At 37.0% G+C, this 13,530-nt stretch overlaps 4 protein-coding genes across 6 annotated transcripts in view; all 4 read left to right on the top strand.

Annotated features, from left to right (window-relative positions):
* The first annotated feature begins 69 nt into the window (after positions 1–69).
* LOC104822989 (protein MAK16 homolog A) lies at positions 70–3,801 on the top strand. 2 transcript variants are annotated; one of them, XM_010554377.2, is made up of 9 exons: positions 70–248; positions 349–458; positions 1,060–1,178; positions 1,287–1,384; positions 2,463–2,550; positions 2,633–2,773; positions 2,864–2,975; positions 3,299–3,426; positions 3,538–3,801. In XM_010554377.2, the coding sequence occupies exons 1-9, from the start codon at positions 187–189 to the stop codon at positions 3,583–3,585; spliced, it is 906 nt and encodes a 301-aa protein (XP_010552679.1). In that variant the 5' UTR covers positions 70–186; the 3' UTR covers positions 3,586–3,801. The 2 variants fall into 2 exon arrangements, with proteins under 2 accessions (XP_010552679.1, XP_019059141.1); XM_019203596.1 differs by lacking the exons at positions 70–248; positions 349–458; positions 1,060–1,178; positions 1,287–1,384 and adding exons at positions 1,397–2,104; positions 2,213–2,310.
* A 260-nt stretch (positions 3,802–4,061) lies between these two features.
* Positions 4,062–5,908, top strand: LOC104822990 (ubiquitin-conjugating enzyme E2 variant 1A). Of its 2 annotated transcripts, none has more exons than XM_010554378.1 (5): positions 4,062–4,220; positions 4,508–4,647; positions 5,066–5,206; positions 5,286–5,412; positions 5,577–5,908. In XM_010554378.1, the coding sequence occupies exons 1-5, from the start codon at positions 4,193–4,195 to the stop codon at positions 5,633–5,635; spliced, it is 495 nt and encodes a 164-aa protein (XP_010552680.1). In that variant the 5' UTR covers positions 4,062–4,192; the 3' UTR covers positions 5,636–5,908. The 2 variants fall into 2 exon arrangements, with proteins under 2 accessions (XP_010552680.1, XP_010552681.1); XM_010554379.1 differs by having other exon boundaries at positions 4,063–4,220; positions 5,066–5,191.
* A 1,479-nt stretch (positions 5,909–7,387) lies between these two features.
* Positions 7,388–9,319, top strand: LOC104822991 (probable peroxygenase 4). The gene is made up of 6 exons (XM_010554380.2): positions 7,388–7,651; positions 7,863–7,970; positions 8,092–8,177; positions 8,523–8,617; positions 8,752–8,877; positions 8,987–9,319. Exons 1-6 carry the CDS (start codon positions 7,624–7,626, stop codon positions 9,138–9,140), a joined length of 597 nt encoding a protein of 198 aa, XP_010552682.1. The 5' UTR covers positions 7,388–7,623; the 3' UTR covers positions 9,141–9,319.
* A 4,000-nt stretch (positions 9,320–13,319) lies between these two features.
* LOC104823088 (cysteine-rich repeat secretory protein 2) overlaps positions 13,320–13,530 on the top strand; it is a 1,889-nt gene continuing 1,678 nt past the window's right edge. Inside the window, exon 1 of the mRNA XM_019203604.1 lies at positions 13,320–13,502. Coding sequence (XP_019059149.1) covers positions 13,420–13,502 — 83 coding nt within the window. The 5' untranslated portion in view covers positions 13,320–13,419. The remainder of the gene's footprint in view (positions 13,503–13,530) is intronic.

Raw genomic sequence — 13,530 nt, forward strand, 5'->3', positions numbered from 1 at the left:
TTGCTTCGGGTAGGCCCATAAGGCGCGTTGAGGTTTTAACCCCGTGTCTGCCTCCGCCGTTTTCTTTCGTCTCCGACGTGCCTCTCTGCCGCCTCACGATTCTACATCTCTTCCTAAACCCTAGAACCGTCAAAGCAGAGTTATTTTTTTGTCGCCGGTTCGATTTTCTCATCGAATTTGTAAAAGATGCAGCATGATGAGGTTATATGGCAGGTTATCAGGCACAAGCACTGCAGTTTTATGGCCAAGTATGTATTTTGCTCGTCTTCTCAGTTAATTTCGTCCAGTGATTATTCTATTGAGGTTTTTGTGTGGAATGGATTTGCCGACTCCCCTTTTTTCTTGTAGAATCGAGACCGGAAACTTCTGTAAAAACCCTTACAATGTGACGGGCATCTGCAACCGGAGCTCTTGCCCTCTCGCCAACAGCCGCTACGCCACCATTCGTGAACATGACGGTACCGTTGAACTAGCTGTTTCCGTATTAAGCTGCTCAGATGTTTTGACTGACTTAGCCTTAGTTGAGTAGCTAGACCGGAACCTCCTTTTCGATTCTCGGGCTGTAATCGGACTAAACCAGAAACACTAATGAGTGTTCTGTCAATTTGAGAAGAACACAATCTGTGCTCTGTTTCGGACTCAATCAATCTGTTTTGTTTCGGGGCTGAAAGAACAGAAGTTTGTCAAACGTACTTCACATTACTTCCATAAGTTTTTACATACATATATAACTTACACACCAAACTGTAAAAAAACTGACTTCTGAAACAAATACAAACTGACACAAATAACCAACTAGTAACTGTCTTTGTTCTAATCAACACAAACAAATCTTCTATGCTGCTGTCGAGCCTTGAGCCACAACCCTCAGATCCAACAGATACCAATGAAAAAGTTTGCTTTGGCGTCTGTGTCGTTTAGGCCTGCTTTGACAGTTCTGTAGATTAGAGGTTGTTTGTTTGACATATGCGTATCACAGGCTTATGTTTATTGAATATGTAGACAATTGTTTCTCTGTGTATAGTGTTATGATGAGCTCTAACTTGGTGTTGAGAGCAGGAGTGTTTTATCTATACATGAAGACTATAGAGAGGGCTCACATGCCGAAGGACTTATGGGAGAGGGTAAAGCTGCCAAGAAACTACGAGAAGGCTCTCGAAACTATTGATAAACATCTGGTGAGTTGAGATGGACTGAACTATATTGCGAGCTTTTATTTCCATTGCATCCTTGTATGTTTTCTGATGTTTTAAAACCGGGGTTACTCTGTTTCTTTACCATATCAGATGTACTGGCCCAAGTTATTGCAGCACAAGATAAAACAAAGACTGACCAAAATGACCCAGATGCGCATTCGCATGAGGAAACTCGCTCTGAAAACAAGGTACCGTTGAACTAGCTGTTTCCGTATTAAGCTGCTCAGATGTTTTGACTGACTTAGCCTTAGTTGAGTAGCTAGACCGGAACCTCCTTTTCGATTCTCGGGCTGTAATCGGACTAAACCAGAAACACTAATGAGTGTTCTGTCAATTTGAGAAGAACACAATCTGTGCTCTGTTTCGGACTCAATCAATCTGTTTTGTTTCGGGGCTGAAAGAACAGAAGTTTGTCAAACGTACTTCACATTACTTCCATAAGTTTTTACATACATATATAACTTACACACCAAACTGTAAAAAAACTGACTTCTGAAACAAATACAAACTGACACAAATAACCAACTAGTAACTGTCTTTGTTCTAATCAACACAAACAAATCTTCTATGCTGCTGTCGAGCCTTGAGCCACAACCCTCAGATCCAACAGATACCAATGAAAAAGTTTGCTTTGGCGTCTGTGTCGTTTAGGCCTGCTTTGACAGTTCTGTAGATTAGAGGTTGTTTGTTTGACATATGCGTATCACAGGCTTATGTTTATTGAATATGTAGACAATTGTTTCTCTGTGTATAGTGTTATGATGAGCTCTAACTTGGTGTTGAGAGCAGGAGTGTTTTATCTATACATGAAGACTATAGAGAGGGCTCACATGCCGAAGGACTTATGGGAGAGGGTAAAGCTGCCAAGAAACTACGAGAAGGCTCTCGAAACTATTGATAAACATCTGGTGAGTTGAGATGGACTGAACTATATTGCGAGCTTTTATTTCCATTGCATCCTTGTATGTTTTCTGATGTTTTAAAACCGGGGTTACTCTGTTTCTTTACCATATCAGATGTACTGGCCCAAGTTATTGCAGCACAAGATAAAACAAAGACTGACCAAAATGACCCAGATGCGCATTCGCATGAGGAAACTCGCTCTGAAAACAAGGTTTTTTTTTTTTCTTTTTCTGGTGCTGATTCTTGTCTCTGACCAACAGAGGGACAGTATAAGTGTTATTCTTTCCAGGATCCTTGTGATAGTAGCAAGCTTGTGTGTTTTGTTGTCCTAAACACTTTTGATGATATCGGTTTAATTCTTAGGGAGAAGATAATGACGACACCCAGAAAGGAAAAGAAGAGGGAGGCGAGAAGGGAGGAAAAGGCTGAAAAAGCAGCTGTGTTAGATAAGGTTATTGCTGCTTTCTGGCTGTTTGCATCACATTTGTTTCCTTTTTGTATCTCTTATGTCAAACAGAGCTTGGTATTTACAGGCTATTGAAAGTGAGTTGCTGGAGCGCTTGAAGAAAGGGGTGTATGGTGACATATACAATTACCCAGAGCTTGAGTGGAACAAGGTTCTTGATTCAGAGAAGCAGGGAGCTGAGAAAATTGAAGAAGAAGAGGAGGAGGAGGTACTTTTGCTGTCCAGTGTTGATTTTGGGCAGAAGATATGATTGTAGGCCTTTGTACTGAAATATACTTTGTTAACATGATATTCTCAGGAACCAGAGATTGAATATGTAGAAGGTTATGATGATCTCGAAGAAGAGGAAGATATGGAAGATTTCTCTGGGTTTCCCTCTAAGCAGTCGCACTTGGATGACAGCGATCATGGTAAATTTTATAACTTCTGCGTGCATTAATATTAGTAGGCTTTAGATACTGGAGACTGGAGTTATTCTATATGTGTGATTCTATGGTAGAAACCAAGTGCAACACTAGGGGATGTATAGGAATCGAAACGCGATATAGATCTTTTTTTTTTGTTTTCACTCGTGGAATTTGGGTGGGTGGCTTGGAAATTCTTGCATATAGGTTGAAATATGATTAGTGGAATTTGGTGTTTGCTTGGTAACACAAAGCATCCGCGTTGCTGCGACTATTATCTCTTACTCAAACATGGAATATTGCATGCATGGCCTATGAACTATGTACAGACACAGATGACGAGGATCATGGCGATGATGGTGAGGGACAAGTCGCGATCAATAATAACAAGGGAAGAAGTTCAAGGAAGCTTGATGATGGACGCAAATCAAAGAAGAAATCCAGAGTTATTGTCGAGGTGAGATCCTTTTTGTCTCGCCTGAAAAAAAATGGAGGGCAGCCCTTCAATTTTTCTCACAATTATGATGATGACTTGCATTTTCATTACATACGTGTCTTTGGCTGTCAGGTCGAGCAAGAAGATGCTGTGAATGCCCTGAGACTCGCGAGTACTTAAGTGCTGAGGCGAAAAGCCTGAAGCTTTCGGAAGAGGGTGGAAGTTTTGATACTTCACTGTGGTTTTTTGTTTTTGTTTCGGTTGAGTTGGTCGATTTTTATAGCTTCATATCCTCATTACGAGATGAAAACAGACATAATTTAAGGTTTCGCCGCAATTAACATAAACTTTGTTTCTGTAATTACCCGAAAAAGCATGTTAGACAATTTTATCTCATATCTATATATAAACTAGCACGTGGGTGATATAGGTAAGAGAATGATTTTGTGAGTTATATTTTTTTTATAGAGTTATTTTCTTTAATAAAGTTAATTGGGGTTTTTGAAAAAAAAATTGTAATTAGATAAAAAAAACAAATTAAAACTCACAGATAAAAGGTAATTTGGCAGAGTGATTAATAATGCGTGAGTTTTAACTTTTAACAGGTGAGGATAAGGTGGTACTGTCATATTAAAAGCCCCTTCCAATTTTTTCTCTCTTTTCCTTTACACCCTTGTGATGAACAGTTGTTGAGCTTTCTCTCTCTCTCCGCGATTTCTTCTTCCTAGTGTTATCTCCTCTTACTGAACCTCGGATATTCTGTCTGAGATCTGACTAGGATCTGGCTATGGCTTCGGAGGAAACGAAGGTCGTCGGTAAGTTCAATCTTTATCCTTCCAGGTTTTTTCGATTCTTTTTGTTTGTGAAACCCCTATTCTCTTCTCTGATCGTGCCAATTCGGAATCTAGGGTTTCGTGTTGACTCGATTTTTTGCCTTTACGAGCTCAAAAAACTAATGTGACCGATCATATGAGATCGAAGCTGCTCTCCGTTGCATCATGTACAGCGTCTGTCGATTTTCCTCATTGACTTGTGATGTGGAAATGATTGGGCGAGAATGTTTGATTTTCTGAGTTCAATTTTTGTATCCGCGCATTTTCAGTTCCCAGGAACTTTAGATTGTTGGAAGAACTTGAAAGAGGTGAGAAAGGAATCGGAGACGGGACCGTGAGCTATGGAATGGACGACGCCGATGATATTTACATGCAATCTTGGACTGGAACCATAATCGGCCCTCCTAACGTATGTATCTCCATCTCTCTAGCTTTATTGTATCAATGCTTAATCGAAGAACATACGTAAATTTACAGCGGAGGAATGCCAGATTACATCGTCTGAATAGAAAAGCTGTTAACCCGTTTCGAATGCATCCAAAACCTCAGCCGGCACGTTTTTAGGAAAATATAGACCAATATGGATATGTCATTTGTCCTTTATGCATCTATATGTAGTAAGTGATAGTTGTATTGTCTGAAGGCCAACTCTGATTAATATGTTCAAGTGACTCGACACCTAGTCAACCTATGTATATTTCGCACTAAGAACCTGCTTTTTACTTTGAAACTTGGCCCTTTCGTAGTATAAGAGGCCCCAAAATTAAGTGATCATTAGTTTCTGTGTTTGTCTTAAGAAAACCTTGACGTTTGGTGATGAATGTCAGACTGCATATGAAGGGAAAATCTTTCAGCTGAAACTGTTCTGTGGCAAGGATTACCCGGATAATCCACCGAGTGTGAGATTCCAGACCAGGATAAATATGGTTTGCGTCAACCCAGAAACTGGAGCGGTAGGCGGCAGTGATGTTAGTTCTAATGCTCTTGTTTGGCTGTGACACAATTACAACTTTTATAAGAAGATGGGCTGCTACTTTTTTTAACCAGGTTGAACCTAGTCTCTTCCCTATGCTCACCAACTGGAGGCGAGAATACACGATGGAGGACATACTTGTTCAGCTGAAAAAGGAAATGATGTCACCACAGAACCGGAAGCTAGCTCAACCGCCGGAAGGTGATCTTTGCCGTTTTCCTTATCTATTCTTCTGAAACTTTAGCATAATCACACTTCACAACTACTGTACCGAAACGAAGGGTAGATGAGTGAGACTCTGTTGTGATTCCGGGCTACAAATCTCTAGGATAAGAGTTATAATCAAACTCGGTGTTTTTTGACAGGTAACGAGGAAGCAAGGACGGAGCAGAAAGGATTGGCGGGGAAATGTTGTGTAATGTGAGCGAGGTCAGCAATTTGTATGATTAAAGGCGACAGTGTATATAAACACCATACGATGCTCTGGAAGTGCCGGCCCTAGGGATAGGACGACTCTTCCTTATTATGGGCAAAACTACCACTTGTAACGTATTAATTATGCCTTTTGTATTGTCTGAGAAATGGATACATCACTCTCTCTCCCGCCCAACCAAAACCGAAAGAGATGTCCCAATAAACCCAAGGAAGGGCTCATTGGCTTGGAATGATGAGCCTTTGCTCCTGCTTGGTTCGTCAATTACATTCTTTACTGCTAGTACTTGGTAGTAGTAATAGTACCCCATATGATTTTTGTCTTGAGTTTCTTTGTGTTCAATGGTTTTAACTAAGCCTTGACTAAATGCGCCCACTCTTTGATTATTATTTTGATTAGTGTGTAAATTTGTATATAAATGGGGAAAAAAAGTGGTTCCCTCGAAATGGAATCGATCACTTAGCACTGAAGCATCAGGAACCCTTTTTCACTCCTCCTTTTGCTTCCCCCCAAGTTCACTCCACATTTCCTTCAACCAATACACCTTCCACTTTTTTTTGTCTTCTTACTTGGGATCCCTTCATGATTGTTTTTTTATTATAAATTTTTAAATGATACAAAAAACTTCAAAAAAAAAACTATGGGAAATGTCTTTTACACAAATTTCAGGCATTTTTGTCTTCCAATGTACACACAGACTCGGTTTAGATTGACCATAAGCCAAGATGATGTTAACTTTAAACCGGCTATGCTTTTGCTTTAATAATTCGTTTCCTTTTAAAGCACTTCTTGTTTATAGTCCATACCATATGGCTGTATTTCATCTCCACCATCAATAATGCTCTCAATCAGTGGGATATATCTAAAATGCAGCATTCGTGTCACGTTTTCTTATTCTCTTTTTTATGGTGACAATTACGCAACCTCAATAGACAATATTGAGTGTGCACGTATCCATTCGCCGACAGTATGCCAATCCTTTATATATGCGTTCGGACACCCGGAATCCGAAATCAGAATTTAGATTCCTTACCCTTTACTCTCTCTCTCTCTCTCTATATATATATATATATATATATATATAATATGAAACAAACAAGAAAAATATTCACACTTTTCGAATATACATAAATGTATACGATATGGTCTAAACGCTCCGCATTCCTTGTAAGTTACATAAGTTTTAAACAGACGTAAAACTGTCCCAAAAATATGCACACACTACGAGGACGAAATGAAATAAAGGTGGGTCAAATACTCAAATGCAAATACGAGTATTTAAGGATAAGAATGACGAATCTTTTAAATGCATTCGTGAAAACACGGAATTCCTTTTAAAATGGGGATAGTATAGGCCGCCCTTTTATAAGAGTTAAAAAAATTTATTTAAAAAGATTTTTCTAAAGCAATATATCAATTAAGAATGGACACTTCGATTCGAAAATTTAGTTTGGAACTAATCTGGATCAAAAGTGAATCGGATGAAACCGAACTAAATAATATTGGATTTTAATTTGGTATTTTTTTTAGAATTGAATAAATCGTTCTCGAAACGAATCCGACAAGGAACGAATTAAAATCAAAATTATGTACCAATATATATATATATATATTATGATTTGAATTAGCCGTCTCTCATATTTTGTTGCCATCCTCTTATAAAATTAATATACCAGTCTACGCCATGTGTGGTAACATACATGTATCCACGCATACACTTGTATAAAACTACAACTATAAACATTTTTATATTAATGGTGGGGATTTATGTAAGAGCCTCTTGATACACAGCAGCCATTGAAGAAGAAAGAGAGAGAGAGGCATTTGCAGAATAAATAATAAAGCCAAAGCGTGTGTTCCGCATTTCTGTTGTCTCTTTTTTTTGGGGGGGTTCTGTCTATTGCAGTTACATCTCTTAAGCATCTTCTCTCTCGTGTTTGTTTCTCCTTTGTTTCCTCTCTCTGATCTGATTCTCAGCCATGGCTTCTGATTCTTCCCCATCCAACGGTAATCATTACATCTTCGTTCCGGTTTTTTTTCTTATCTAAAGATTTCGAATTCTAAGTTTTTGGGATTATATCATATAAAAAAAAAACATTGAGGCCGACGAATGAAATTGATTGTCATATACAGTTTTTGTTTTGTATAAGTGAAATCGCCGAAGATACTTTTGTTTTTTTTTTTTCTGTCTAAAAAGGAATCTATGGTTAATGAGCAGGAGGAGGAGGGAGATTCGTGCCGGAGAAGGATAATTTCTTGCAGAGACACGTCGCCTTCTTCGACCTAAACGGAGACGGCGTCGTTTATCCCTCCGAGACCTACAAAGGCATCTTCTCTCTTCTTCCACCCCCTTGTTTACATGTCTCTCGTCTATCAATTAATTATTGTCACCTCATCAATTACAGATGTCTTCTTGTGTTTTTTTGTCGGGTGTTGATGAAGAACAGGTTTCAGATCGATCGGATGTGGAGTTCCGTTGTCGGCATTCGCTGCGGTGTTCATCAACGTCGGTCTCAGCCGGAAAACTCGCCCGGTAATTATTACAACTTATTTGTGCTAAATTAATTATTAAATTAAATGCATATGTGCTTTCGGCCTTAGCATGTTCACGATTTAATTACATTATAATGCTTGGTCACATGATCTCCCCAATATTTTGTTTCAGAAGATTTCCCCACCATTGAACGTGCAAAGAACTGCTGCTACGTGTTTTTTTAATAGTAAAAAAATAGAGATTTATATTATAGTCAAACAAAAACATGCAGTCGAACTATATTCATGGCTTAATATGAATTTGATACATGTTACGGTTTTTTTTTTTTTAACAAAACAATACCAGCTCATAATTTAATCAAAATTTATGGATTAAAAATGGCAGGGGAAGAAATTTTCGTTGAAGTTCCCGATAGAGGTTAAGAATATCCACCTCGCCAAACACGGAAGCGATTCCGGAGTCTACGACAAAGACGGAAGGTATCAAACTTATATTGAAAATTTGCGAAGCCTTATGTTAAATCGGCCATCATTCATATATATAAACATATCATTGAAAAGATTGAAATAAAATGTATATATTTCATAATAATATGGAAACGTGTGACGATCAGATTCGTGGAACCGAAGTTCGAGGAGATATTTGAGAAGCATGCTCGGACGCATCCAGATGCTTTGACTTCCGATGAACTCAAACAACTTCTCAAAGCCAACAGGGAACCCAAGGACCGCGCTGGATGGTTCGTTTTTCCTGCCAATTCATTACAGATACACATATGTGTGTATATATACACAGACACACTCTTCATCATGTGAATCGTATGTAAATCAAATTTTAAAACGGTGCAGGCTCGCAGGGTTCACGGAGTGGAAGATACTGTACAGCCTGGGGAAGGACAAGAACGGTTTATTACACAAGGACACCGTTAGGTCTGTCTACGACGGGAGTTTCTTCGAACATCTGAAGGAACGAAGATCCTCTTCCCTTAAGAAATCCGTTTAAATACGATTTGCCGCGTGGGCATATCATATACAGTTTGTGAATCTGCTTATGATGAAGCATTTGCTATGTTACCTATATGATATTGGATTGCTGTTTGGTTTTGTGTATGTGTCGAATGTGTAACTTCATAATAAAAACGTTTGATCTGATTTACCCCACTCGGGAAAATCACTCAAATATACCAAAGGGGTCGCAACAATTTCAACGATACACAAAAAAAAAAAAGTAAATTTTTTTTTTCAATTCTATACCACTTTTGGGTTTAAAAAGTCCGAAATCACATTTCTTTCATATTTTTTACGATTTTATTACGACTGTTATGTAACTAATATACGACTAAAAAAAAGTATTTACGATCGTATAATAACTAAAGATCTTGTAAACAATTAAATGTATTTTTTGCCACATCATTTGTATTTAGAATTAATTGCAACTGTATTTAGAATCAATTACGACATTATAATTATAATTATACGGTTTCATTAAAGGTAATATGATCTTTTTAAAGCAAATTTAATGGGTTATATTTTGTTGAGTATATCCGAGAAACTCTTGCGACAAGTTTGGTATATTTGAGTGATTTACCCCCTCTCTAACCCCCAAATCCCCCCTTTGTGAGTAGAAGGATGATCATACGTAAAGCCCAATTTACACAATTGGGCCCACATTGAAACTACAAGCCCAATATATACTCTTGATTTATCCTTGTAACGCAATTTTATTTTTAAAAAACGATGGCCCACCCATATATATTATTATTGGGTAATCTTTGGGCTACAAATGTAAGCAACAAAACTGAACGTATCCACCAAAACGGTAACAATGGCGAAGAAGCATTGAAACACATGTCCTGAGTTGAATCGAATGACGAGAAATGTCGACATCGAGTTTCATTTTGCATTGTCCCAAGGTATGCTATGTGCTGAAGATGGGTCTGAAGAGGCTCATTTCTGGTGTCGGTTCCCTTTCTTGGGCATGGGGCACGAGCTATTGGGATGCCTCTGCCTTTATTCTTTTTGGCTGGTGAAGAAAACGAGGGATATATATACACACACATATATGATTGTATTTGAAAACAACTTGGAAGAAAATGTATAGCCCACGGCTCATGAAAACAACGTACCAGAAATATCATCTTCCAAGGAAACGGTCCACACACTCCACAACTCTTGATTCCAGTTATGAAGTCAAGGGGGTCTTTATATGATATCATGAGATTTTTTTATTTTATTTTTATAAATCCCTGTATCCATCAGTCTCCCCTTACGTTCTAATTAGGAGACCCATCTCTACTTCCTCTCTTCTTTGTACATATATATATATCCAAATAATGGTTATAACAAATTATACCATATGTTATCTGGTAAATCCTTTAATTCCAACCAAAATTGGGTAGCTCAATCGGTAAGAAAAGAATCAAAACTCTAATTGTGTTTGTGATTGAACAGATGAAAGAAAGAAAGAAGAAGACAGGGAAACATCTGCTTGTGTTGTGTTGTGGTCTACATGTGTTGTATGCAACACTCAGTGCCCTTCTCTACAACTTTCTTTTTTAATATATAGAGATAGGCTTGTAGTCCGTGACATTGGTGGGTATCGAGTATTGCCTTTATTCCTCGTAATAATTAGATGTGGACAAAACATGTCCTAATCCATAACTAATTCAATTCCATATGCCACCGATTGGTATTTGCACTATTTTTTTTTCCCTACGTGCCTCACAAAGCAATATTATATATATATATATATATATATACAGACATTATATATTCCAAACATCAAAACATTCTACTAGGGGTTTCTTTGGGCTCGTTCATCGGTTCTGTTTTTGGTTGAGATAAATTTTTTTTTTCTGATTTTTTTTACTATTGAATTGAGACCCAATCATTATGTTATGCGTGTAACAAAAAAAGGTGAAAAAAAAACCGTATGCTTTAATCTTATTTTTGGAACAGGAAACGATGATTCCAGAAGGTCGGTCTATGACCCTTGTGAGACGAACGGGCTTTGAAAATCAATGTCCAAATTAATAGTGATTTAATGTAATGAAATGTACATGTATAAAAGAATTTAACAATAAAAAAAAAAGTGTTTTGTGATTTAGAAAATAGATAGAGAAAATATTTGCATGTATTTCGTTCCACAAATAATTTCCTATTGGAATTGACGAAATGAGAGGGGTCAGTCAACCGGATTAGGTGGGTCAAAATTCGAGAAAATTATTCATTATTATTTTTGAAGAAATGGGCCTACGACGACATTAGTGTATACAAGTCATGCAGGGAAGTCCTAACCAAATTCCATGAAGCTGCTTTCCCTTCTTTAATTTCTCCCCAAATTAACAAAACGCAGTTTCTCGTTTTCGCAAATGATTACTAATCTACATTTTATTTAAATATCATATTTATTAAAGGATACAAAGTGGGAACCTCTGTTAACATATGAAAAGGTGTTAAAACAAGAATATCTCTCAAGGATTATATAAAAGTGCCTTTTTCTAATTTGGTAGGTCCATTGTCGTGCATGGTTGTTACCCATAACGAAAATTCATCTTCTCAAGTATCCATTTCCCTTTCTCAATTTTCGACTATTACGATATAATAAGTATAACTAAAGTAAACATAATTGAACTAATCATGTAATATTTTACCATATGGTCTGTTGGTTCGAAATCATTCTTCCCATTTAATTGGTTATTCTTTCAGCTTCATAACTGTGTCTGTGAGTCCCACGTGGCCAGTAGACTCTTTGTTGCTGCAGTTAGCTTTGTTTATTAATTTATTAATAATGTTGATCTAATTATTCAAAACTTTCGTCTCTGCTAAACACATTAGAGAAATGATATGCATGGATCAATTCATATATAAACTAACACACACAAAAAAAAAAATCTTAAACTGCCGCTAGCACGTGTGTATATATATATATATGTGTGTGTGTGCAGGTATGTATGTATACCGTAGCGGACCCACAAAATTTTAACCGGGTCATGTGCATATTGTAATGTATATTTATATCTAAGAAAAAAATAAACTATAGAAGACTATTTATAAATTTAGAAGGATAATTAGTATTATTTATTCCAGGGGAGGATGATACGAGAAAACATGTTCTCCCATACATACATACATACATACATACATACATACATACATACATACATACATACATACAATATAAATCATTTGTATAATGATACAGCAATCAATCAATGAAAAAAAGGAGCAGGTCAAGAGAAAATTGTACGTGCGTTTTGGGTTACCGGTCCCCGTAACTACAATTGACTTTGGAAGCTCAGCAGTTATTAATCTATATATATATATATATATATATATATATATATTATGCACATGAACGCGTACATTCATACATACATGCATATACATAACATAGATGATATATATATATATATAGAGAGAGAGAGAAAGAGAGAGAAACAGGCGCTTTCCATATAATTTCATCATCTTAAATCGCTTTGACCATATATATATACCTATCAAAATTATGTACGCACATCGATTGTTAGGCTATTAATATTTTAATAGTGGTTGCTTTTATACACAAAAGCCTCCCTTTCGTATGACGTTCAGTCGTTCGCTAGTAGTATCCTGCCTATTTCTTTAATTATTTGCGACATTTAGGAACAAACCGGATTCATATTTTTGGAGAATTATGGAAATAAATAATAAAAAAGTTAAATTTTGTGTTCTATCATTTTTCACACACATATATATACACGCATATGCTTTGTATCGATTCATTGGAAAACCTATCTTGTTGATTCGTACCTACAATTAATTATCATGGAACCGCCATTATATTCATGATAAACACGATGGAAATATGGTGGAATCTTTGAAAAATTAACATTTAATTATTTGCATTAATTAGGATATACCATAGATGAAAAGTTTAATTTTCACACAAAGTCATCATCAAATAAGTTTTCAAATGGGTTTAAATAAGTGTAAATTCAGCAACATGTGATTAACAAAACGCGAGTACATATACGTAGTCCAAAACAATCCATCGAAATATGGAGAAGATCGAATTCTACTGATTAATTTGAACAATAGATATATATGAAATAGTCGCCCAGTTACAACCTACCAAATAAAATAATGCAAAAAGGGAAGAGAAAAAGAAATCATGCAATATATACGTGAGTTGCTCTCTCCTTTACGTAAATTCTCTTTAAAGCAAGTCTTTGCTCCTCTCCTTTTTCTTAGCCTTCAATTCAACCCATTCTCTCTCTCTCTCCCCCTCAAAAGAAGAGAACATGTGGAAGACGAAGACACCAATTCTCTGTTTGCTTATCGCCGCCGCGATCTCGGCGAAGCCATCGTCATCCGCCACAGACACCTTCGTCTATGGCGGGGGGGTTCTTCCG

Source organism: Tarenaya hassleriana, unplaced genomic scaffold (genome assembly GCF_000463585.1).
Source record: "Tarenaya hassleriana unplaced genomic scaffold, ASM46358v1 Cleome39, whole genome shotgun sequence".
NCBI lineage: Eukaryota > Viridiplantae > Streptophyta > Magnoliopsida > Brassicales > Cleomaceae > Tarenaya > Tarenaya hassleriana.

Excerpts from the sequence above, each read along its gene's own strand:
- LOC104822989 (XM_010554377.2), top strand. The coding sequence starts at position 187 with ATGCAGCATGATGAGGTTATATGGCAGGTTATCAGGCACAAGCACTGC. Across the intron at positions 249-348 it reads CACTGCAGTTTTATGGCCAA|AATCGAGACCGGAAACTTCT; the intron begins GTATGTATTTTG and ends TTTTTCTTGTAG. Across the intron at positions 2,976-3,298 it reads CTTGGATGACAGCGATCATG|ACACAGATGACGAGGATCAT; the intron begins GTAAATTTTATA and ends AACTATGTACAG.
- LOC104822990 (XM_010554378.1), top strand. The coding sequence starts at position 4,193 with ATGGCTTCGGAGGAAACGAAGGTCGTCG. Across the intron at positions 4,648-5,065 it reads CCATAATCGGCCCTCCTAAC|ACTGCATATGAAGGGAAAAT; the intron begins GTATGTATCTCC and ends GATGAATGTCAG. Across the intron at positions 5,413-5,576 it reads GCTAGCTCAACCGCCGGAAG|GTAACGAGGAAGCAAGGACG; the intron begins GTGATCTTTGCC and ends GTTTTTTGACAG.
- LOC104822991 (XM_010554380.2), top strand. The coding sequence starts at position 7,624 with ATGGCTTCTGATTCTTCCCCATCCAACG. Across the intron at positions 8,178-8,522 it reads TCAGCCGGAAAACTCGCCCG|GGGAAGAAATTTTCGTTGAA; the intron begins GTAATTATTACA and ends TAAAAATGGCAG. Across the intron at positions 8,878-8,986 it reads CCCAAGGACCGCGCTGGATG|GCTCGCAGGGTTCACGGAGT; the intron begins GTTCGTTTTTCC and ends AAAACGGTGCAG.